General features: G+C 51.4%; 3 protein-coding genes and 1 long non-coding RNA gene across 11 annotated transcripts in view; 1 reads left to right on the top strand and 3 right to left on the bottom strand.

Annotated features, from left to right (window-relative positions):
• Window positions 1-23598, top strand: part of LOC102068849 (uncharacterized) — a 141510-nt gene that overhangs the window by 3666 nt on the left and 114246 nt on the right. For 2 of the 8 annotated variants that reach the window (XR_012577448.1, XM_074529908.1), the window contains exon 2: window positions 7933-7998. The exons of 5 other annotated variants lie outside the window; for them this stretch is intronic. Coding sequence is in view for 2 of the 3 variants with exons in the window: in XM_074529908.1 (XP_074386009.1) it covers window positions 7933-7998 (66 nt within the window). In the remaining variant the exon portion in view is untranslated. Of the gene's footprint in view, window positions 1-7932; window positions 7999-8156; window positions 11741-23598 lie in introns of those variants that run through there. One more of the 8 variants, XM_074529907.1, reaches the window with a different exon arrangement.
• Window positions 1-23598, bottom strand: part of LOC141725824 (uncharacterized) — a 78668-nt gene that overhangs the window by 33842 nt on the left and 21228 nt on the right. The window lies entirely within an intron of this gene.
• On the bottom strand, window positions 17725-19766 carry LOC141725931 (uncharacterized). Its single transcript, XR_012577498.1, has 3 exons — window positions 19260-19766; window positions 18819-18904; window positions 17725-18571 (listed from the first exon to the last, which is right to left on the bottom strand). It is a non-coding gene; the product is annotated as an uncharacterized LOC141725931 (long non-coding RNA).
• On the bottom strand, window positions 19862-22928 carry LOC141725836 (uncharacterized). Its single transcript, XM_074529966.1, has one exon. The coding sequence runs from the start codon at window positions 22919-22921 to the stop codon at window positions 21758-21760; it is 1164 nt and encodes a 387-aa protein (XP_074386067.1). The 5' UTR covers window positions 22922-22928; the 3' UTR covers window positions 19862-21757.

Raw genomic sequence — 23598 nt, 5'->3', positions numbered from 1 at the left:
AGCTGCTGAATAAGCTGCACTCTCAAGGTGTGAAGCATGGTAAAAAGATGAGAGTTGCTGTAGCACATCCGAGGAGAAACAGCATTCGTTTAACCCATGGCCTGCCAGGGAGCCACAAAACCGTGTCCCATTCCCATAATTTCCATGTATGGACCAATACATGAGATGCTTTTTTGTTTCTGGTGTTGGTTTTTTTTCTTTTCACCACTTTTCCTTTGTCATCTTTTTGCCAACATCAGTTTGAGAAATTTAATTTTCCACAAACTCCTCTTTTTTCTGCTAACAGATGATCTGATCCCATCCCATGGTTAACTGTTGTGTTCCTCATTTCAGTGGATTGGTCGGCAGGAAGGTCAGGAGCTGGAGCTGTCTGGTTTGTTATTATTGCAAGGGCAGCTTGTAATCTAATGATGCCAGTGAAATGAGTAATGGATGCTGTGGTTCCTGATATAAATTGTATCAGCTTCCCAGGGGCTGGTCCATGGTGTTGTAGGATTTGCTCTGCTGGCCATTCATCTTTTCCCCATTTTTGGCTGCTCTCTTCTGCCAGGGCTGCATCAATTGACTGCTTTTCTCTAATTAAATCATCAAATCCTTGGATTCTCAACTGATTTCCCTGAAGTTTTGGTGGCAAAAAACCCCCACTGCTCTTATATACCCTATATAACACAGACAGTGACAGCACATGTTGGATTTGGCAGAGGGATGTTTGCCCCCCCACTTTTTATAGTGAGGTTTTCCCAACATTCTCCTTTTGCTGTTTCCATTTGCAGCTTCACCCGTTTGTGTTGCAGGGTCAGATATCCTCCCCCTGGGCTCTGCCTTGAGCTGTGCAAATTCCATCAGTGCCAGCAGGCAGAGCTTGGGGTGAGGGGCAGAGGGAATCAGCCCAATTCCTGCCCCGGGCAAGAGACCCAGGTGCATTGTCCACACTTTGCCCAGCAGTGTTCATTTGCATTTCTGAAGCTCCTCTGCAGGCTGCCTGGAATGGAGTTTCTCTTCCAGGGCAGCCATCTGGTGAGTCACATGTGGCCTCCCAGAATCTGCTTTTTTAAAAAAAAATTATTAACTGTTTACCAGTTAAAATATAACGCTTAAAGCTCTTCAATTTTGCAAAATGCAACATAAAGTCGAACATGGAAAAACCCAGACCCAAAGTTGATTCTCACACTTCTGTCCCAAACCTAACTAAAAATATGAAGTGGGAATATTACGCAAAATTTTTCTCATGTTGTAATTTTGTCGCTGAAAGAATCTCTTTAGTGTTAGAGAGTCAAGGCATTCCTTGGTTCTTGCCTGGATGTGCAACAGAAGTAAATTCTTTCACAAGCAGCTCAGCTGTGCAGAGAAAATCATTCCATGCCTTGTGAGTTTTACTCGATTTTTCCTATACTTTATGTAGTCTGAAGCGATCTAAATCCACTGCTGTTGCAGTGTGTTTTAAACTTCCAGGTCACCTCCCAGGTGTTGCAATACCTCTCTTCCCCTTCCCCCCTCGCCCCCTTGCTGAGTGAGTCCTGTCAATCAGGCTTAACATTCCAACAAGGCTGTTGTGCTTGTGCGGTTGGGCAAGCACAAGCACAACAGGATGCCCCTCAGGCCCAGAGGTGATTGGCCTGTCTAGGTGTCCCTCGTCCGTTGATATCCCGCCTCTCCCCACCTAGTTGGTGGCTCACCTGACCCCTCCCCTCCCCCTGAGCTTAAAAGGTGAGTCAGGCCATGCTGTCGGGCATTCTGTTGGAGCTCTTCTCAAGATTCAGACCTCTGTAACCATGGAATAAACCACTGGATATAACCCTCCAGCAGAATCCTCTCCTTTTTCTTTCACCATCGCTTGAAGCCTTCTTCCTGAGGTAAACGGAGTTCTACCAAGCCTGGACTTGTTTAGTGCCCAGCTGCAACCACCAGTAAGCTAAAGGTGTCTCTGGGGTGATACACCACAGCTGCCGCCTTTGGCTCAGCAGCGAGGGTCAGACTGGCCCAGGCACAATCTAACTGGTAATATTGGGATTCATATTCCAAAACACTGCTTTAATGCTCATTGCCTCCAAGTTGTGTAAGTTTTTGGTATTTGGTTTCCGGTTGGACCTGGATTTCTTCCCCTCTGATGTGAATTTGGTCTCCACACTCCTGGAATTCCTTCGCAGCCTTTTCCAGCCCAGGTGTCTCCAGCTGTGCCCAGGCAGTGTCTGGGGTAGCTGTTGGTTGCTGTTTGCTGCTGGGCAATGTTGATGTTTTGTTGCTGGTTGTTATCTCTGTGGGTGTCTTTTGGGCTATTCCCAGTCTGTTGGGATGTTCAACTGATCTCAATTCAGTGGCACAACATCCCTTAAATAAAAGCTTTAAAATTCTTTTCCCCAAGGCAAAGAAAACCAAGCCAAAGCAGAGAAATAAGGTTTAAAAGAACCAAACTCGGTACATTTTGCAGCAGTGCAATGGCAGGCAGCCCAAAGTGTGGGTGTGAGTAAGCCCCAGAGTGGAATTGTGCCCTGGTGTTCCCCAGCAGCTGTGGCAGTGCAGGCCCAGGCAGCGCTGAAGCTGCAGCAGTGGCAGCAAGGCTTGGCCCCAGTGGCTGGAGATGGCAGAGGAGGGTGGCCAGGATTGCAGAGGATTCCAGGCGAGGATCTGTGGGCAGGCGCAGGGGCTTGGCCCGCTGTGGAGCCCTGGCTGCTGCTGCGTTGCCTTCAGGGCAGGCTCAGGGGCGGCCTCCCATCCTCCTGCTGCAGGCGGGAAGTGCAAATCTCCGGGGCTTCAGAGCCCTCGAGGCCAGGCTGAGGGGTCCCCCCGTGTTGAGCTGTGCTGGCGGCTGTTTCTGGCCTCAGGGACACTTGGCATGGGCCCCTTGGCCACCAGTGGTGCTGCTTTGCACTCCTTAGGCAGGAGCCGATGTCCTGGCTGGGTGTTGGCAGCAGCAAAGTGCCAGGGCAGGCTCTGTGCCAGCCCAGCTTGGTGTGGGAGAATATGCCTTGATATCTGCTGCAGTGGTTGCTGAAGCAGTGAGAATTGCTTTTGCCCCCCTGTTAGGTGCCATGGTGTCAGCAGAAGATATTGAAGCCTTCCTGCTCAGGGCGTTTCAGTGCCAGGCTCTCACAAGCACCCAGAGCTGCGCAGGTTGAGCTGAGCATGGGGCGGTGACCTGCGCTGTGTCTGATTCCCCTTCCTTAATAACAGCCTGTCTTGTAGCTCTTTTCCCTTCTGCTGCCCTTGCAGAGCCATCCACAAACACATTTTCTCCCTCAGGCCAGGGAATGTCCCATCATCAATGTGTCCCAGCCTGTGTCTGGAGCTCTGTCCCTTGAGTGCAGTCCTGGGTTCCTTGCCAGCCCCTCTCCAGGCTGTTCAAACAGGAGGCTGGGTTAAACCCTTGCCCTGTCCTCAGTTCTAAAACCTCCTGTGCCATTGAACAAGTTGCATACTGTAATAACCGAGCCCTGCTCATCCATTTAGAGGTTCTTTTGCTTGTCAGAGCTTGAACTTGATGTCACACTTGAACTGTAGGAGATCCTACATAGAGTTGCAAATTTTAGCACAAGAATTCCTTTGGCAAGACCCTGTTTAACATTCACCTATAATTCAAATTCTTTTTCTCTGTCTGGAAGGCCCAAGCCAGCCGCCTCAGTTAATCTTCATTTTAACACTTGAAAATTCTGTGTTTCCTTCTCCTGTCCATCCATCCAGTTTGTTGACTGGCAGGATAGGAGTGTTGTAGGGAGACATCCTTGGCTCCAAAAGCCCTGCCTTTAACAGGGACTCAATACTAGGCTATGAGCCCTTCCTTCCCTCACTTGGAACAAGGTATTTCTTGTCCTGGTTGCTTTAAAGTAATTTGTAGAGGCGCCATATCTAATTTTCCCTCTTTCCGTGAGGCTGCCCACACTTTGGGGTTCACTTCAGCATGGGTCTTGTCAGATTTTGACACAAAGGTACAACAGAACTAGCCTTTGTATCCCTTTTACAGTATTAAAATCCAGCTCTCAAATTCCTTCCTATTTAATTACAATCACAGGAGCAAGAAAAAGCAATTAATTTATTTCAAACCTATCCCCCACAGCTTCTAATAGTGGTTGAACAAATCATACCTGCTCATCTTTCCCACTCATTCCCTTAAAAATTAAAACATTCCTTTACTGTTTTCCCCCTAGGTCTAAGTTTGAGAGTGGATTGAGAGGCCCCTCTGTCCATCAGGAAATGTCTCTTCTCAATGCAGACCCACCCTGAATGTTCTCAAGGGCTGCAGTGTGGAGGATCCCTGGTGTGATGGGAGCTGTGCCAGCCCTGGCAATCCATGTCCATCAAGGGGTGGACTTGCTGGTGCTGAGGGTGCTGCTGTCTGTGCTTGCAGTGTCCTTGTGCCCTGCAGCTGGAGCCCTGGTTCCTTGCCAGGGGCTGTTTGGGTGGGCTCTCCCCTGCCGAGGAGGGCAATGCCTCTGCCAGGTGCTTGTGGCCGAGCCGTGCCCTGGGTGCTGGGGCCCCCTTGGGCCCTGGGGTTGGTCCCTCAGGGGCTGTAGGAACTGTGCCCTGGCCTTTGCCTTCAGCTTGGCCTTTTGCTGCTCCCTTCTTGCATTCACCTGCTGTGACTTTGTGCCCAAGTGCTGCAGGGCCTTCTTGTGCCCCTCCTGCAGCCCCCTCAGTGCCTGTGGGTGCTTGTGTTGCTTCACAAGAGAGGTGTCTGCTCGGGAAGGCAGAAAAAGCCTCTCTTGGAATGGAGAATGCAAACCCCCTCCCTCTTTATTTATAGACTAGTGAAATGAAAGGGCTCTCAGGGAAAGATATGGGAATAGGAATACCAGTTCTTTACTAGTGTGTATAATAAAGCAAACAAACAGCAACAGCTGCGGCACTGACAGCAAACAGAGCCCGGAGCCAGTCCCGGCCTTTGGGCTGCGGCGCTTTCCCCTTGGGTGCAGTTCCGGGCACGGCCGGCAGGGGCGCTGGTGGCTCCCGCAGGGCGGGGCAGCGCATCCCTCCCATGGGAACCTCTCTGAACGGAAATAGAGCAATCCCTTCATCCAACTCTTTCATTTTTTTCCCTTCTATAGCCTTTCTCCCGTTTTTTGAGAAAGAATTTGGAGAGGGCTGCCTTTTAACTGAGCTCCTAGTGTTTCAATAAGGTGCTTCCTGTAGAGAGACAGAGTTTCCCTGAACAGCCAGAGCTGTGGTTGCCAAGGGGACGTAACTCAGAGCAGGACGGGGTCAGAGGAGGATATCCCGCCGAGGCTCGGTGGGAGTGTGGGCAGGGTCTGCTGCCGGAATCGGCAGAGGGGGATCTTCCTGTGGAGCTCGAGGCGGAGCGTGGGCAGCCCCCACATGGCTGATGGCGGCTGATCCGGCAGCTCCCGGCAGAGCAAAGGCAGGTGGGAGAGCCCGGCAGCAGCGGCGGTGCCCAGCGCAGGTGGCACGGGCAGGGCAGGCGGGGATGGGATGGCTGGGACCCCCCCTGGGTGCGGTGGGCGCGGTGACCTCGGAGCAGGCGGCAGGACAGAGCAAGCCCCATCTTGCCCAGCATGGGCGGCAGAGCGGCCGCGGGCCAGGCAGTGGGAGCAGGGCACACAAATTGAGCGACAGCGCCGGGGCGGGCGGAGCTGAGGAGGGCAGCGAGCCGGGACCCGGGATAGGCGCCTCGGCCGCGGTGGCAAGAGCTGCAGACGATCCCACTCTTTCTGATTTTTCCTCTTGTTCCCTTCCCTTTCATTTCCCCTTTTTTTTTCTCGGAGGTTTCTCATCCTTTAAAGATTTTTATTCTTCTTAAATCCTCTGTCTAACATATGGCATATTCTCTTCTAGTTAAATGGTTTTTTTTACAAATAAATCCAGACCCTAAGAAATCTAAACTTCTGCTTGGATACATTGAAATGGTCCATGGGCTAACTCACGACCTCCTAATCTTGTTTTTCTCACCACCTTTTTATTTATCCTTTGGCAAATTAAGCATCTTTCAGTTACTTGCTTTGCAACTCCAATGCATGTCTTCTAATATTTTCTTAGCAGCACATTTATTAATTAATTGTCTTCCATCAAGAAGTTTCCATTTCCCTGATATATCTTGTTCACTTCCTGTCTTGTTTAAATCTTTTTTCTTGGCTTCCCTAAACTTTGGAATTTCCAGTTTTTCTTCGTTTGGGTTAGTATTATCATAACTCTTTCAGCTCCATTTTCTGCTGCATCCTTAGCATTGTGATGTGCCCCCAGTTTGCCCAGTTTGCCTCTCCTTTGGCCCGGGCCGGGTTCCCCCGCCCGCAGCAGCTGGAGCAGCCGAGAGCCCCGCGCTGCCCATCCCAACCTGTCCCGGCTCCATCCCCGCTCCTGCCGCGGCTGCGAGGGCTGCGGGAACGGGGCACCGAGGGTGTGGCTGCTGCTGGGGGAGGAGGAGGAGGGAGGGAAGGGCAGGGATGGAGGGGGAGTAGGAGGAGGTGGGGTTAGGGTGGAGGTGCAGGGGGAGGGGGAGATGGAAGAGGAGGGATGAAGGTGGAGAGAGAGCAGCGATGGAAGATGAGAAGGAGGTGGGGATAACACAGAGAGGGAGGAGGATGGGGGATGGAAGGGGAGGAGTGGGAGGAAGAGGATGGACAAAAGCAGATCGAGGCTCAGCTGAGGGAACCACGCAGTCGATCCCTGCCTGAATTTGCAGCCCCCACCTGTGGGATCATCGCCCCCCCCATCGCACTGGTGAGCGGGGAGGGGGAGCTCGGCCCAGATATCCCGGGGGGTCCCTGGGTTGGGGTTTTTGGGGATGTTTGGAGATTGAAGGAGTCCAAGTCTGAGCGGAAAAGGCCCCTTGGGAGGACATCGGGGGGTGGCGGTGGCGGCTGCCGGCAGAGGCAGCCTGGAGGAGCAGAGCCCTGTGTCCCCCAGGAGCCCAAAGTGGGGAGCCCAGAGAGGGGGGAGCACCGCCATTGGCGGGAGCCTCAAGAGCCTGGAGAGGGGCAGGGGGGACTCCTTGGAGCCGCTGCAGCCCAGAGCAGAGAATGAGGGGAGAAGGGAGCCCAAACAGCCCCGGCATCCCGAAATGGGGAGAGCGAAGCGGGGGGAGCTTTTGGCATTGCTGGGACTGCCAGCAGCCTGGGCAGGGCAGGCACCGAGGAGAAGGGGGACCCCCAATCCAAGCATGACCCCCAGCAGGTGGGACAGGGGGGAACCTCTGAACACCAGAGGGGACGGACCAGGGACGGGGGACCCCTGGGAGGCTTTTTCCAGGCTGAATCTGGATGTTTGGGAGGTTTTTCTGGAGCCCAGATGGCCGGTGACTTGTAGACATGGACTTGGGCAGAGGCACCTTCAAACTCAATGTTTGTTTGGGAAGATGAAACCGGAAAACCTTATAAATATGATTTTCTGGCAAAAGACTTTGAGGATATTGAAAGTATAAGGACAATTGAAATGAAAGCAACATCTGAGATACCTCATTAGTAAATAACTGGAAAACAATGGTGTGGCCCACTGAAAGTAATCCCCTTTTGATGAAACAATTCCCTCTGCTTGATGATAGGTCCAAGGGTCAGAGCAAACCCTACTAGCTCAGCAGAAGGGGTCCAAAGAGGAGTTTTTAGGGTGTAAAATATAGCACATTATGGTGATGTAATGATTCCTTCAGGCTGTATGTAAATGCTCTAGGACCTGTATCCTTACTAGATTGGTTAGTGAGAAATAGAATATTCAACACAGAAGAAAATTTATTGTGTTGTAATGGGAGCGTTACTCTCTTATGCTCTTGCCTTGGTCATTTACCCTCTCACCCTCTCTACCCCTCTCTTCTCTCGGGCCTGCTCCGAGCTGTGCCTGGCAGCTCCAAGCAGGGCCCTGCACCCAGGCCCTTTGCAATAAACCGCAAGTTCCACGCCCTGGCTGCAGAGCTCTCTTGTCTCCGTCCGTCCCGACCGTCCTACCCCCCGACACTCCTACAAACGCTCTCATCCTTTGTTTTTCCCAAACCAGGATTGCGCATTCCCAGCCCCAGGGAGGCCGCGAGGAAGAGGAAGATGCCCCGGGACACTGAGGCAGGTGAGGAGGAAGTCAGTGCCCCTTTCCCCTCTGTGCTGCTCCATCTCCCAGCCCAGCACGGCCCCGGCTGCAGCTCAGCCCTGGGGGGATCTCCTTGCCCTTGCCTGTGGCACGGAGGCAAATCCCATCCTGTCCTTGTCCTTCCTCCCCCAGAGCAGGAGCTGAGGATGGAGAGCAGGGAGGACAAATGCCCGCGGCAGAACCTGGTGGAAGAGGCCGTTTTGAGCGGCTCCACGGCACAGGAAGCCAACGGGGAGGAAAAGTCCCGGAGATGCCGCACGAGGAGGGGCTGCAAACGCAGCCGGCGGGGATCTGAGGGGGAAAGAGCCAGCCTGGGCCGGGAAGGCGGCCGGAGACGGAGCCAGAGCTCGGAGCTGGTGCTCCATGAGCAGCTCCATGATGGGGAGAAGCCCCACACGTGCTTGGAGTGTGGGAAGAGCTTCAGGTGGAACTGCGACTTAATTGTGCACCAGAGGATCCACACTGGGGAGAAACCCTACGAGTGTGGGGAGTGTGGGAAGAGCTTCAGCGTGAGCTCCAGCCTGATAAGGCACCAGAGGATCCACAGTGGGGAGAAGCCCTATGAGTGTGGGGATTGTGGGAAGAGCTTCAGCGTGAGCTCCAGCCTTATCATGCACCAGAGGATCCACACTGGGGAGAAGCCCTACGAGTGTGGGGAGTGTGGGAAGAGCTTCAGAGAGAGCTCCAACCTGATCGTGCACCAGAGGACCCACACTGGAGAAAGGCCATACAAGTGTTCCGAGTGTGGGATGTGCTTCAGCCAGAGGTTCAACCTGATCAAGCACCAGAGGACCCACACTGGGGAGAGGCCCCATGAGTGTTCCAAGTGTGGGAAGAGGTTTCCGACCAGCTCCGATCTCCTCCGGCACTATCAGAGTCACAGAGAGGAGAGGCCCTTCCAATGCCCCGATTGCGGGAAGGGCTTCAAGTGCAACTCCACCCTCGTCAAGCACCAGCGCATCCACACTGGGGAGAGGCCCTACGAGTGTGATAAATGCAGGAAGAGGTTTCAGAACAGCTCCCATCTCCTCCGGCACTATCAGAGTCACACAGAGGAGAGGCCCTTCCGCTGCCCCGACTGTGGGAAGGGATTCAAGGACAACTCCACCCTCGTCAAGCACCGGCGCATCCACACTGGGGAGAGGCCCTACGAGTGTGATAAATGCAGGAAGAGGTTTGTGACCAACTTCATTCTCCTCCAGCACTATCGGAGTCACACAGAGGAGAGGCCCTTCCGCTGCCCCGACTGTGGGAAGGGATTCAAGGACAACTCCACCCTCATCAGACACCGGCGCATCCACACTGGGGAGAGGCCCTACGAGTGTCCCCAGTGTGGGAAGAGCTTCTCACAGAGCTCTAACTTGACCCAACACCAACGGAGGCACCACTAAGGGAAGCCCTGTGAGTGCCCCGAGTGCGGGCAGAGCTTCGTGTGCTGCTCCAGCTCCATCCCCCACTGGAGGAGGCACTTTGGGCACAGCCCTGGTCACTCACATTCCCTGAGATCCATGTTGGGAACAAACCTGTCTGCTTCGCCTTTTGGTTTGGCCTCTGCTTCACTTTCATCCTTTAAAAACACCCAAAACTGGGTTAAATGAAGGAAATTCATTGAATATATCTGCAGTTGCATAATTTCTCAGTTGTTTTAGAGGGAATTTAGGATTTGGGGACACGTTCTGTGTGGAGTGCTTCTGTTGCTAAGAGACAGGAATTTGATCTCACACTTCTTGTGTTGCTAAGAACTCCTCCCCTGACCCCAACCCCAGCTCCACCCTTGGCATGCCCTATAAAAATTCTATGGCCCTGCCTTTCCCCTGCCTTTGGGGGTTAAGAAATGGATTCCCAAAGGATCAGCCCTATTCCCACTGGATTCCAAAGGATCAGCCTCATTCTCCACTGGATTCCTAGAGGACATAGCTTTTCCCAGTGGATTCCCAGAGGATCAGCCCTTTCCCCACTGGATTCTTAGAGGCTTAGCCTTTTTCTGACCAGATTCCAAAAATTTCAGCTTTTCCCAATGGATTGCCAAAGGATCACCCTTTTTTCCACTGTATTCCCAGATTGTCCACCTTTTCCCACTGGATTCCCTGAGGATAAATATTTGCCCACTGGATTCCCAGAGGATGTGGCAGATAGGGCCTGGCGTTCGGAAGATCTCGTGATGTTACGAAAAGACAGGGCCCCTGTTCCCTTAGATAAGAAAATTAACATAGGAATGCAGCCCCCTAAACCACATGCCAGTAATTTTCCACTTTCCCTGTAAGTTTCCATTCCCTACTAACCATAGATGGTAAAGACAGACCCTCGCCTGACGTAGAAGCCCCTTAGACTTTAAAACCCCACGAGAAGAGATAATAAAGGCCTTTGACCGTCCACCACGTTGGTGTTGGCGTGTTTCTTAAGCCCGAGCGGCCCTGGAGAATGGGCCGCCGTGCTGTCTCTTGAAACCAGGTCGCCAGCCTTCTATCAGAAGGCAACAAGAGGATCAACCTTTTTCACTGGATTCCCAGAGCATTCTGCCTGTGTCACTGTTTTTTTTTTGTTTGTACTACTGCATTTGTATTTTTAATTTTTCCTAATAAAGAAAACGGGAGTAGAAACTGTTATTTCTACTCCCGTATCTTTGCCTGAGGACCCCTTAATTTCAAAATTAATTAATGTAACCATCATCATCATCATCAAAGGGAGGGGGTTTTCATTTTCCATTTCAGTGGAGCCTCCTGAAATGGGGAGACACCCCCAAGGACAGGCCATGTAAAATAGTTCTGGAAAGATGTAGATTAGTTTATGGATATGCATGAGGGTCTATGAATATGCAACAGGCGGAGGTAATTAAACCAGATTAATTAAGGGGTGTCCCTGAAAATAGCTGGGGGGTCTTCGTGGCCATAACAACCTTTGCTTTACGTTCCTTTTCTCCCAGTACATCAGCTTGTTGCATATTAATAGGCTTTTCGTGTATCCATAAACTACTTTACATATTCCAGGAAGAAAATTGGCTTCATCCTGTTTGGGGGTCCCATTCCCCTCCCAGCTCAATTTTGGGGTCCCACACCCCCCTTTCCCCTCTCTCCCCTTTCCGATCGTTCCCCCAATCCCCTCCCCCGTGTTTGGTTTTGGGCGCTCCAGGCCCCTCCTGCTCCGTTTTAGGGTCCCGACCCCATTTTGGATTAATTTGGGGTCCCCAGCCCATCCCCAGGGTCACTCCCCCCTTCCCCAAATTCCGTTCCTGGCAACTGATGAGTCATCAGCGAGACTCGCTCTGATTAACTGGAAATTACCCCCCCCCCCCACACCTCTTCCCCGCGATCTCTGAGTACCACAGTGAGAAGCCTTGGTCTGTGGCTGGCAAGCGATGAGTCAGAGTCGGGCCGGGCGCTGATTGGCTGAAAATCGCTGAGCGGGGCCAGTGCTCTGAGTTTGTGCCCAGCAAGTGGAAAGTCAGCAGTGCCGCACGTTGTGATTGGTCAGGATCTGTTTTGGGGTGGGGACGTGAGGAACTGGGGTTACTTGGGGTTTATTTGGGTTTATTTAGGGTTTGTTTGGGGTTATTTATGGACTCTTTAGGGTTTATCTTGGGTTTTATTTGGTTTATTTCTGTTTATTTGGGGTTATTTGGAATTATTTGAGTTGATTTGGAAGTATTAGTGTTTGTGTGGGCTTATTTGGGTTTATTTGGAATTATTTGGGGTTCTTGGGGTTAATTTTGGTGTATATTGAGTTTTTTTTTGGTGTGCTTGATATCATTTGGGGTTTTTTTGGCTTTAACTTGGGGGAAGTTTCTTTTCATTTTTTGGGGTTATTTTTATTTGTTTGGGGTTATTTGGGGGATTTCTAGGTATTGTTTGGGGTTATTTGGATTTTTTTTCAAGTGTTTTGGGGTTATTTGAGTTATTTGGGTTCACGTGGGGTCACGTAGGGTGAAAAGCTCCAGGAATGTTTCTCCTGCAAAAATCAGGAATTTTTCCTTAAAACTCTGAGAGTTTTCCCCCAAAAAACCAGGAATGTTCCCTTAAAAATCCCGGACTTTTCCCAACCAATAGCAGCGCGCCCTGCTCCAAACCATCCAATCACCGCGGGTGTCCCCACAGGACCACCAGCCTCTCTGTGCACGGATCCAACCAATCACTGCATGCCTCCCCTGAGACACGCCTGCCCCTCACACAGCGAACAAACCAATCACCACGTTCCTCCTCTCAGCTACTCTCGCCTCTCTCGACCTGAACCGAACAATCACCGGGCGTCTTCCCTAAGCAATTCCCGCCTTCTTTGCCTCTATCCAACCAATCACCAAGCGCCTCCCCTCGGCAAAGCCCGCCTGCCCCGCCCATCCACTGTCAATCACGACACCCTCTACGAAACCAACCAATCACCAGGCTTCTCCCCTCAGCAACTCTTGCCCTCCCCGTGCTGCTCCAGCCAATCAGAGCCGAGCCCGAAGCAGCGCCCCCTGACCCCAGGGCCGGGCATGGAGCGGGCGCCACCTCCTCCCCGCCCCGCCCCCCGGGACCCCCTCAGGGACCCCCGGGAGCCGCCCCGGGCTCGGGTGGGTCCTGCGGGAGGCGCTGGAGAGAGCGGGGGAGGCGCTGGGAGAGGACGGGGAGCTCCGGGAGCTGCTGAGGAGGCGCAGGGACAGGTGAGGGGTCCTGGAAGGGTCGTGAGGGGAATTTGCTGAGGGGTCTTGAGGAGGTATGGGGGCGATTTGGGGAGGGTCTGGGGGGAACTTGAGGGAGTTTTAGTGGGGTCTGGGGGTGCTGGGGGGGCTTTGGGGGCGAATTTGGGGAGGGGTCCTCGGGGGGTGTCATGATCCATCCTCATGGATGGGTTTCACGATGGTTCATGGATTTGATCTCAGGGTGCAAAAAGAACCATCACGGTACAGGGGGGTTTGCAATGATAATCGAAACAAATGCACCTTTATTGAATGACCACAGCAAAATGCGATAGAGGGATTAAGGGAGAGAAAAAGAGAGAGGAAGAGAGAGACTAAAGAGAGAGAGAGAGAGAAAGAGGGGGATAGAGCTACCAAATGTAGAGACGAAGTCCTTTGGTCCAGTCCAGTCAAGGATCCGCCTGTTACGTCGGGGAGATCTCGAAGTCTCTCGCTAACTCAGAGGTTTTTATTATGATAACTCTATTGGAAATTGCAAGGGAGGGGATACAGATACAATAAGGAATAGATGTAACTGGTAGTCCATGCTCTCAGCAGTAAGCGAGAGCCATTGTCTTCTTGGTCCAGCGGTCACAACCTGCAGGCAAACATCTCGCTTTGGTCAGCTTGGCTCCCCCACACACCTGCCCCGGGCTGGGGGTTTCACTCCCAGTCCTTGGAAGGAGCAGAGGGGCCTTTTCACATGGGGGTTCCATGTCTCAGTCCTTGATGGAGAGGCTCCTTCCATCTCAGTCTGTCTGTCCCGGTGGTTGTAAAACAGGTGAGGGTCTTCTGTGGGGGGACCACCTGAAACTCAGGAGAAGTCCAGCCAGGCTGAGAGGTGGGACAGCTCCCAAGGCTGTTGTTGCACAAAGGGCTCGGTGCCCCTTCTTCTCATTGGGCTCAGTGTAGCACACAGAAAACAACACCTGTGAGAACAATGGCTTAGCTGTGCTCTCAGGTCTCAGGCACATGACTTTCTCCCTTGGAGCCAGAGATTTCAGACAGGGGGGTCTTCTCTTCAGTAGTCCCCCAATGATGATCGTAAGGCAGATGAGTGAAAATTCGGACAGACTCTCACAAGCAGAAATTGGCAGGATGTGTCTGCTTCCAGTGCTTGTCTTGGCTGTTGCTTCACAGTGCTGGCAGAATCATCAGAGACACACCACACGTTCTCTCATGCCAGGCTCCTCCCAATCTTCTGCACTTGCCCAGGTGCCTCCCAGGTTCACCAGGGAAAATGGCTGCTCCTGTCAGTCCATCCCCTTGCCCAGAAGGCACCCGCTTGTGTTTGGGCACGAGCTGCTGGCCACAGCCAGACGGGCAGCACCCGCAGCATTGGCCATCAGAAGCTGGGCTGATGTTTTTATCCAGAGAGCAAGAAAAGCAGCCAGAAGCACACAAGGCAACTTGACAGTATCTCTGTAAGAATGTCATTGTCATGTGAAAGTCAATAGTGGATGGTGGTTTTGTGCTGCAGAAAATCACTTCCGAGCAAAAATCATTCCAGGAAGGGACAACAGCTTCTGCCTTCTGATGGATAAGTCAATCTGCCACTGCTGTCCAGGCCCATGGTCCCTCCCAGTCTAGCCAGGTTTTGGTCTGGGGGTATTTTTGGGGTTAGTCTGGAGGCAAAGATCACACTGTCACTTGAGTAATAGTGGCATATAAATTCCTGGCAACGATTCTTTCAATCAAGAAGGTGTTCAGGGCATCCATTCCCCAGTGTGTTTTCTGGTGCTCCTCCCTTATTAGTGACTACAAGAAATGGGAAGGGATTACCAGCTTCCCTTCAATGGTAGCTCGCCCTTCTTGGTTGTAAGTCCCTTTTTGATCTTTGATTAGTTTTCTATCTTTCTTATTGTATTCTGGCTTACCTTCAAGGGAAATTTGTCCACCTGGAATCAGAGCTCCTTCAATAGTTACTTCACCTTTTGCTGCTTTCTTTGCCTCTCTATCCGCCAGCTCAATTCCTTCTTCCAATTCTGAGCTCACTCTCTGGTGTGCCTTTATGTGCATAATTGCTGCCTTTTCCGGCAGCTGAACTGCTTCCAGCAGCCCGACTATCCTGATCATCTCTTGTGCATGTTTGATGGTCTTTCCTTGTGAGGTTGAGCAGTCCCCCCTCTCTCCAGGTGGCTCCATGTGCATGCACAACTCCAAATGCATACCATGGGTCTGTATAGATTTTATTCTCTTTCCTCCTGCCATTTCTAAGGCAAAAGGAAAAGGAATCAGTGCAATTATTTTGTTCTTCTGTGCAGAGGTGCGTGTTGGTAAGGGTCCAGATTCTATTACCTCTCTGCAGGTAGTGACTGCATATCCAGCACGTCGCTTTCCACTGGCAACATGGCTACTCCCATCAGTGAACCAGGTCTCTGCACCATCCAAAGGAGTGTCCTTCAAGTCCGGCCATCTGGAGTCAGTAGCTTCAATGGTCTCCAGGCAATCGTGGTGTGCTGCTTCTCCTTGATCCCACTGAGAAAAGAAGCTGGGTTCACCAGGTTAGTGACTACAGAGTCCTTTGCCCAGCACTGACCCCATACCCCACGTAGATTATTTTCTGTTTCACTGCCTCTGCCTTTTTTTTTCTTTTTTTTTATACTCTGTATCTTTGGAGCCTTAGGAAATTCAAAAGGCTCACGGTCCAGGCCACACATGCTTCCCTTGTCTGAGTGGATATCAAGAGATTATCCACATACTGTAATAGCCTTCCTTCTTCTTGTGGAGCTTCCTGGGGCTCTAGGTCTTTTGTAAGTTGTTCTCCAAACACAGCAGGGGAATTTTGAAGCCTTGAAGGCCTTGAGGCCTTCACAATCTATGTGAGCTGGGTTTTGCACCTGCTTTTAGGGTTTTCTCATTTGAATGCAAAAATTTTCTGATTGGCTTCATGAATAGGGAAGCAAAAGAAGGCCTCTTTCAGATCTAAAACAGTAAATTAGGGTAGCTCAGATGCCAAACATGTTAGCAGGGTGTATGGGTTTGCCACAAGGTGTACTGCCTGACCCTAGCCCATTGTTTTCCTTAACTTGGTTAAGGAAAGGTGCATTCTCTGCCCTCCCTGCTATGTTAGAGGCCCATACGCCAGGAAACATTGGATCCATTATTTTCTTGTTAATTTCATCCTTATTTTCAATTTCACTTTCACTAATTGTTAAAATTAAGCTCAACATATCTCCATATTCTTGATCCTTTACCTCTAAAATAATCTCTCCATCTTTAAATGTGATCTTTGCTTCCAGCTGCTCCAACAAGTCCCTACTCAACAGGGCCTTGGGAGAGTTGGGCACATACAAAAAACTATGAATATTTTGATGGTTTGCAAAATACGATTTTTCAGATTGGCCAGTTGCCCCCTTACCATAACATAATCATCTGTTACAGGCATTGAGGCTTTATTTAACACTAAGTTTGCTGCCCCCGTGTCTACTAAAAATTCCATTCTCTTAACTCCCATCTTTCTACCCCATCCCAACTCCTTGCCTTAATTCTAAGTGTTGGGGTATAAGATAGGCTGAACTCACTCAGCTTTAATGATTTCTGCTAGGTTTCTTAAATTATTTGAAACTCTCTTTTCTAATAATTAAAACATCCTTTTACTTCTTTGCTTCTCGTGACCGGTTGCTACTAAATTCCTTAGAGCTCTCTGAGTAGCCTTGGTTTCCTTAGAATAACATAAATTATAAAGTGCCTGTCTTGGTCTCTTCCACCTAAACTCTGCTTTACAAACTCTTTTTCTTTCCCAGTTCTCTTCCCGCACAATCTAATTCAAGCATTGTTTCTACTGACACTCACTTTGCTGCCTTGCAAAAAGCTGTGCCTGTTACAGCAAAAACTCTGATATGCCCACAAACACAGACACAGACACAGACACACACACCCTGCATCTCAAATTCACAAGAGTCAGGGCTTAGGTTGCTGTGAGAGGGGAATTCCTCGAATTCCTTTAGTTTGTTTTATCCCAGTTAAACATAAATCACCATACTGCAGTTTTTCTGTGTAAAATGCTACACTTGTTGCAAACAAAATCCTGAAATCTCCACAAACACAAGCTTACAATACCACAATCAAATTACCACAATGTGGGGGAGGAACCACACAAACTCACTGGGAAGGGGCATCTCTTAAGAGTGCCCACTTTTCTCGACACAACCCAAAATACAACAGTTCATCATCTACCCACATCAGCTTATCAGCTTTTTCTGGTCCTCATACACTCTGGACACAATCAAAATAACAGCACACAGTAAAATTCCAGGGACCAAGTCCAAACTGCGGGGCCAGAGAAATCCCCTCCAGCCGTGGTTAAAACGTGCACAATCTACACAAATCACACATCATCACCTTTAAACAGAATAAATTAATAAATGTCCTCACCCACGTTTCTCCACTTGTTCCACTACTCCACGGGGTGTTCCCTGCCCTCACAGCCTGCCCCAGCCAGTGCTCTGGGCCTCACCTGGCTGCTTCAGACATGGGTAGAACTGCCCCCGCACGCTGTGGGTACACTCACTCACTCACTCACTCGATCTGTTTATACACCACACACTGACACGATTACAAACACACCAACATTAACCACACAATGCATTAGCCATACAATGTCAGGACACCACAAGCACACAAAGTTCGGGTTCACTCGGCTCTCCCCAGAGTCGCTAGCGGCCGCTCCATTGAACAATGAACCCGTTCCCAGTCGCGCTATCAACCGGGAACCTCTGCCGCTGACCGTGCTCCTGGTCGATGGCTGCCTGCAAGCACAGGGACGAGGCTGTGCACTCAGATATCTCTGAGTGACTTATCAGCAGCCCTATCTCCCCCAGGCCCTTTGACAGACATACCATGTATCTGCACAGCAGCAGGTCATTGTCTGTATCCGCAGGAGGCAAGCCGAGATGGAGCAGAGCTCCTCCAGGAAAATCCAGGGAGCGCCCAGGAGTCTGTCCTCCCTTCCGCCCCTGCAGGGACAGTCAATGTCCTGGCTGGCTCGCCAAAATGATTAGTGGAAAAAAAGGGGAAACTCCACAACTTTGTAAAAAGTTGTAAAGCCGGTATGTTTAGCACTGGATGCATGTGGGAATCGTTGTTCCCCCTAAAGGACACGTGCACCCCTGAGAATTCCCCCTTGCTTATACATATGCATATAGTCTCATTCATATTCATTTTACTGATTTCACGTTACAGGTTGCAATTAGATTTTATCAGTCCTTGCCCTTTGCGCAGAGAGCTCTCTGGTCAGCCTCAGCCTTTGGCCCTGACAAAGGGGCCTCCACTTACCTTGAGAGTTTGAGTTCCTTATCTTGGTCGAGGCCATTCTGTGAGCACAAGATTTTTTCTTTGATTTTTTTCCTCTCTTGTGAGAACAGGGAGTCTTGAGCACAGATAAACAAGTTACAGGCTCAGAACAGCACTTTTCACCTATATCCAAAAATGCATTTCTATCCTGTTAAATTTCTACTTTGTCTCACCCATCCAAGGAAATATGTGCTCTGACTCCATGATTGTAAAGGCTGAACAGAGGATTTATTCTATACTATATTATACTACATTACACTATTGCTATACTAAATCTATACTAAATTACATACTAAAAATACCCTCTGACCCTTTCCAGACAGTCACGACCCAGCTTTGACCTAATTGGTCAATCAGTCCAAACAGCCATCACTACAGTCCAATTAACAAATCACTCTCGGTAAACAATCTCAATAACACATTCAACATGTGCCAAACAACAGGTGCAGCAAGTGAGATAAGAATTGTTTTCTTCCTTTCTAAGCTTTCTCAGCCTTTCCACAGCTTCCCAGGAAAAATCCTGTGAGAGAGAATTATGTCTCTATTGCAAGAAATGTGAATACCACAGGGATTTGTCCTCCCTGGTCTCCATCTGCTGCTCAGTGCCTGGGGTAAGGAAAGAAAAGGAGAGGAAGGAATGAGGAAGGAAGAAGGACAGAAAGAGAAGAGGAAGGAGCTGTGGACAAGGAGAGGATGGGATTTGCCTCTGTGCTAGAGGGAAGGGGAAGGGATCCCACCAATTCATCCCTGGCAGGACGGTGTCAGCAGTGGGGCTGTCCTGCAGCCAGGGGCAATGGTGGGCTGAGACACAGAGCAGAGGAGAGGGGGAAAGGGGCAGTGACTTCTTCCTCACCTGCCTCAGTGTCCCAGGCCATCTTCCTTTTCCTGGCAGCCTCCTCCAGCTCCATCCAGACAAAGTTTGGGATTGACAAATCCTGGCTTGGGGGAAAAACAATGGGTGAGCCCTTGGTCCTCCTGCCCAAGTACAGCTCCAGAAGTAACAGCCCTGTTCACAGTCAGGCAGGCCCAGACCCTGCTCATCTCCACCCTCCCCCACCCCTCCAGGCTGCCAGAATTGGCCTTTGTTGCTCTCCCCACTCTGATGCCAATGTCCCCCCACAACTGGTACCACCTCCCCAGCCAGTTTGCCACAGGAACCCTGCACAAGTCTCCAAAGGGGCATCTGTGTCTCACCCTTGGGGTCCTGCAAGATCCAAACATCCCCTGCCCTGCAAACAAATCCTCCCAGAGGCCCCCCCAGTGGATTTGGGGCAAGTTCCCCCTCCCTGCTCACCTGTGGGATCTGGGGGATCGATGCTGCCAGGGCCAGGGGAGCTGCAGACTCAGCAGGCAGGTGGGAAAAGCGTGGTTCTGCTGGGGCTCCTCCTCTTCCTCCTCCTGTTCCTGCTCCTCCTTTTCTCCATCCTCCTCCTCCTCCTCTCCTTCCTCTTCCTATTGCTCTTCCTTCCCTGCCCATTCCAGATCCCACCTCTCCCCCATGGCTGCAGCATCACCAGCATTTGGGTGGAGGGAACCCCCCATGAATCCCCCAGGGATGGGCAGGGGGCTTGGGGACCCACCCAGTGCGGATCCATTCCCCCCCTGAGCCCCAGGGAATCACTCCAGGAATCGAATGATGGGGACACAAAGGGATCCCCATGGAACCGCTCTTTTTCTGTTCCATCCCCACCATTCCCTTCCCCCACTCATAATTCCTCCAACACAAAGCCCCCTCCCAACTCAGTTTGGGGACCCCATCCCTCTCGCGCTCTGAATCCTCTTTCCCCTGCTCTTCCACCCCTTCCCCATTGTGCCCCCAGCCCCAGCCCTCACCCCTGGGCTTGGTTTTGGGGGATGCAGGCCCCTCCTGCTCAGTCTGGAGGGTCACATTCCCCCTTTCCCTCTATTCTAGCAGTTCCTGGCTGCTTTTTCCTGGGAGGAATCCCTCAGTTTTGGGACGTTTGGGGTTTAGCTTAGAAGTGTGACAGCTCTCTCTGGCTCTCCCCTCCCTGTTGTGGCCTCTGAGCTGCCCCTGACACCCTGGGGGTGCTGGGATTTCCCTCCTGGGACAAGGACGTTCATCCCCTTCCAGGAGCCCAATGCCTGGCTGGGGCTCCAGGTCAGGGGGTCCTTGAGCAGCTGCCCCAGAACCTCCCCCAGGGTCTCCCAGCACAGCTGGAGCTGCTCAGCCTGGGGTCCCCAAAGGCCTCAGCAAGACCCAAGTCCCTCCCAGGAACCCTCAACCCCCTCAAACCCAGCATCCCCCACATCCCCTGCAAGTTCCCCCATGGCACCGGCCATGGCCATGTCCCCACATGTCACTGCCCATGTCCCACCATGTCCTCACCCATGGCTCTCTCCCCACCATGTTTCCATCCCTGTCATTGTCCCCCACATCTCCATCCATGCCCGTGTCCCCCCATGTCCCCACAAATGGCCGCATCCCTGTTAATATCCATGTGTCCCCAAGTCTCTCTCCATGTGTCCATGTGTCCTACCCTGACCACACCCAAGTCTTAGTTCAATGTCTGTTTTTACCTCAATATTGGATATTTTAAAGGGATAAATAGAAATTAAAACAAAATCAAGGCCAAAAGAAAAGGATTTCCCTGTCCGTACCAGCTGAGGATCCACTGCTTAGGTGGAAGGGAAGAATCTTTTTTGGTGGGGTTTCTACCCCACTGTCTCCAAAATCTTGGTCTTTTCCCTAGTTTTTCACCATTTGGCTACAGAAGACACCCTTGGGCAATAGGAAATTAAAATCATGGAATCCATGAAGTTGGAAAAGACCTTGTCCTGGTTCAGGGCAAATTTGGGAGAGAACCCACAAAGGGGTTCCTTTAAGACAGCAGATTCAATTGGCCCCTCCCCCAGCTGGTTCGGGAAGAATAAAATACCTCCTTGGAGAAAAGTGGAAAAAACTGTTTATCAAACAATAAAACCTAAATAATATGAAACAATAAAACCTCTTGCCGCTCTAAAAGAGACACAAACTCACAAAGTCCCTCCATGGTCTGTAGGCTCAGCTCACTCAGTCTCTGATCAGTCCCTCCGATGCTGGAAATGTCCCAGGCCAGGCCCAGCCCGGTGGGCCACAGGTGTGAGCTGCCCGTGCTCTTCTGGTGTTCAGGCCAGAGCAGGTTTAAACAGGTCCAAAGAAAAGGGAAAAACCCCACAGTCCAAAGAACTTGTTTGGTTCAGCTAGATAAAACTAACTAAAAGGAAAGGAGAGCTCTGTCCCGCTGTCTGTCCATCCGCAGACAACACAGTGCAGGAGCAGGATTGTGGAGGAGTGAGTGCGGTTTCTGAAAACAAACTCCGTGCTTCTTCTCTCCCCCCTTTCACTCTCAGGACAAGTCTTGAAGGTGCAAAACTTCTTATTCAGCACAAACAGAACAGCCTGGGGATACAAGCACCAAATAGTCAACCCAGAATATACCTCCAAGACCATTCAATACTCCTTGATGTCACAGGAAGATAGAATTGAATGCAAAAGATTTTATGGGGTTGAAAGTCGACAAATCTGCTTTCCCCATGGAATTCCCATTATAGGTCTGCGTCCCAATGGATGTTCCTGCTGCTGGGTTTATCTAGGTACCCTCAGGGAACCAGGAAGATGTGGAGCCCCCCCAGCCAGATGCCTTCCAACTTGGATCACCAGGACCACAGATCACCAGGGCTCTGACAAACAAGGGTCACTGGGGATCATCCAACACGGATCCTCCCATGGGGGATGGAGCTGGAGCAGCACACAAAGCTCTTCCCACACTCAGGGCACTCACAGGGCTTCCCTTAGTGGCGCCTCCGTTGGTGTTTGGTCAAAGTTGAGCTCAATGAGAATCTCATCCCACACTCCCCACACTCGTAGGGCCTCTCCCCGGTGTGGATGCGCCAGTGGATGGCGAGTTTGGAGTTTAGCTTGAATCCCTTCCCACAGTTGGGGCAGCGGAAGGGCCTCTCATCGGTGTGACTCCGCTCATGTATGAGGAGATCGGAGCTCCTGTGAAACCTCTTCCCACACTGGGGACACTTGTAGGGCTTCTCCCCAGAGTGAACATGCTGCTGGTGTTTTCTCAGGTCAGTGTGCCACCCATAGCTCTTCCCACATTCCAAGCAGGTGTAGGGCCGTTCCCCCGTGTGGATCACCTGGTGCCGAATCAGGGCCCAGCTTTCTCTGAAGCTCCTCCCACATTCCCCACACTTGTAGGGCTTTTCTCCAGTGTGGATCTTCTGGTGTTCCGTCAGCTGGCACTTCATGCTGAAGCTCTTCCCACACTCCCCACACTCATAGGGCTTTTCCCCAGTGTGGATCCTCTCACGTTTCCTCAAGCCAGAGCTGTCTCTAAAGCTCTTCCCACATTCCACACACTCATAGGGCTTTCCTCCTGTGTGGATCCTGTGGTGCTGCATCAGGCTCCCCTTCTGGCTGAAGCTCATCCCACATTCCCCACACTCGGAAGGCTGGTCCCTGCTGTGGATCATCTGGTGTTGCATCAGGTGGCCCCTCTGCCTGAAGCTCTTCTCACACTCCCCACACTCAAAGGGCTTTTCGCCAGTGTGGATCCTCTGGTGTTGGATCAGGACAGAGTTTTGGCTGAAGCTCTTCCCACATTCCCCACACTCATAGGGCCTCTCCCCAGTGCAGATCCTCTGGTGCCGCGTCAGGCTGGAGCTCCAGCTGAAACGCTTCCCACACTCCTCACACTCGTAGGGTTGTTCCCCGGTGTGGATCACCTGGTGCTCGATCAGGTTTAAGCTCTCACTAAAACCCTTCCCACATTCCAAGCACTTTTGGGGCTTCTCCCTGCCATGGGGCTTCTCCACCAGCTCTGAGCTCTGGCTGGATCTCCGGCCACCTTTCTGGCTCAGGGGGGCTCTTTCCTCCCCACAGCTCCCTGGGCTGGGTTTGCAGCCCCTCCTCGTGCGGGATCTCCAGGGCTTTTCCTCCTCCTCCATCCAGCCACGCCCTAGGAATGAAAAATCCTGGTATGGGTAAAAAAACAAAATAAGAGTGTCTTCGACTGGGAGCTCCTCCTTGCCCAAGTTCATCTCATTAAGTCATTGGGCATCTTGTGTTTCTAAGAACCTCCAAAACACCAAGATTCAGCAAAAAAGTCCTCCAAACATCAAGACACAGATCAAAAACTCCCAAAACATTATGATTCAGCACAACCCCCTTCCAGAATATGAAGATTCACACACCAAAAAAACCCAAAGCAACAACATTTAGCTCAATAAAGCTCAGAAACACCAAGATACAGCACCGTGAAAATCATGGATTCCCCTTCCCTGGTCACCTGCTGCATGGTGGGGGGAATGCTACTGGGGCTGGGAGGGAAGCTTCAGATACAGGGAGAAGTGGAACCTTGTGGTGCCTCCTATTTCTGCTCCTCCTCTGCATCCAGTGTCCTTGCTCTTTCTCCCACTCCTCTTCCTCCTGTTATTCCTCCTTCTCCTGCACAATCCCACCTTCTCCACCCATGTGCAACATTTCACCCTTTTGTTCCTCAACTCTGCTTCTCCTTCCCTTCTCCTCCTGCCCCAGGCCCAGCACCCACTGCCGGCTCCCTCTTCCCCCCGGACTCACAGCATCCCACGGCAGGGGCAGGGATGGAGCTGGGGCAGGTCGGGCT

Source organism: Zonotrichia albicollis, chromosome 31 (assembly GCF_047830755.1).
Source record: "Zonotrichia albicollis isolate bZonAlb1 chromosome 31, bZonAlb1.hap1, whole genome shotgun sequence".
In the NCBI taxonomy this organism is placed as follows: Eukaryota; Metazoa; Chordata; class Aves; order Passeriformes; family Passerellidae; genus Zonotrichia; species Zonotrichia albicollis.
Note: the sequence above shows the minus strand (reverse complement) of the source record. Positions and strands in the feature narration are given on the sequence as shown.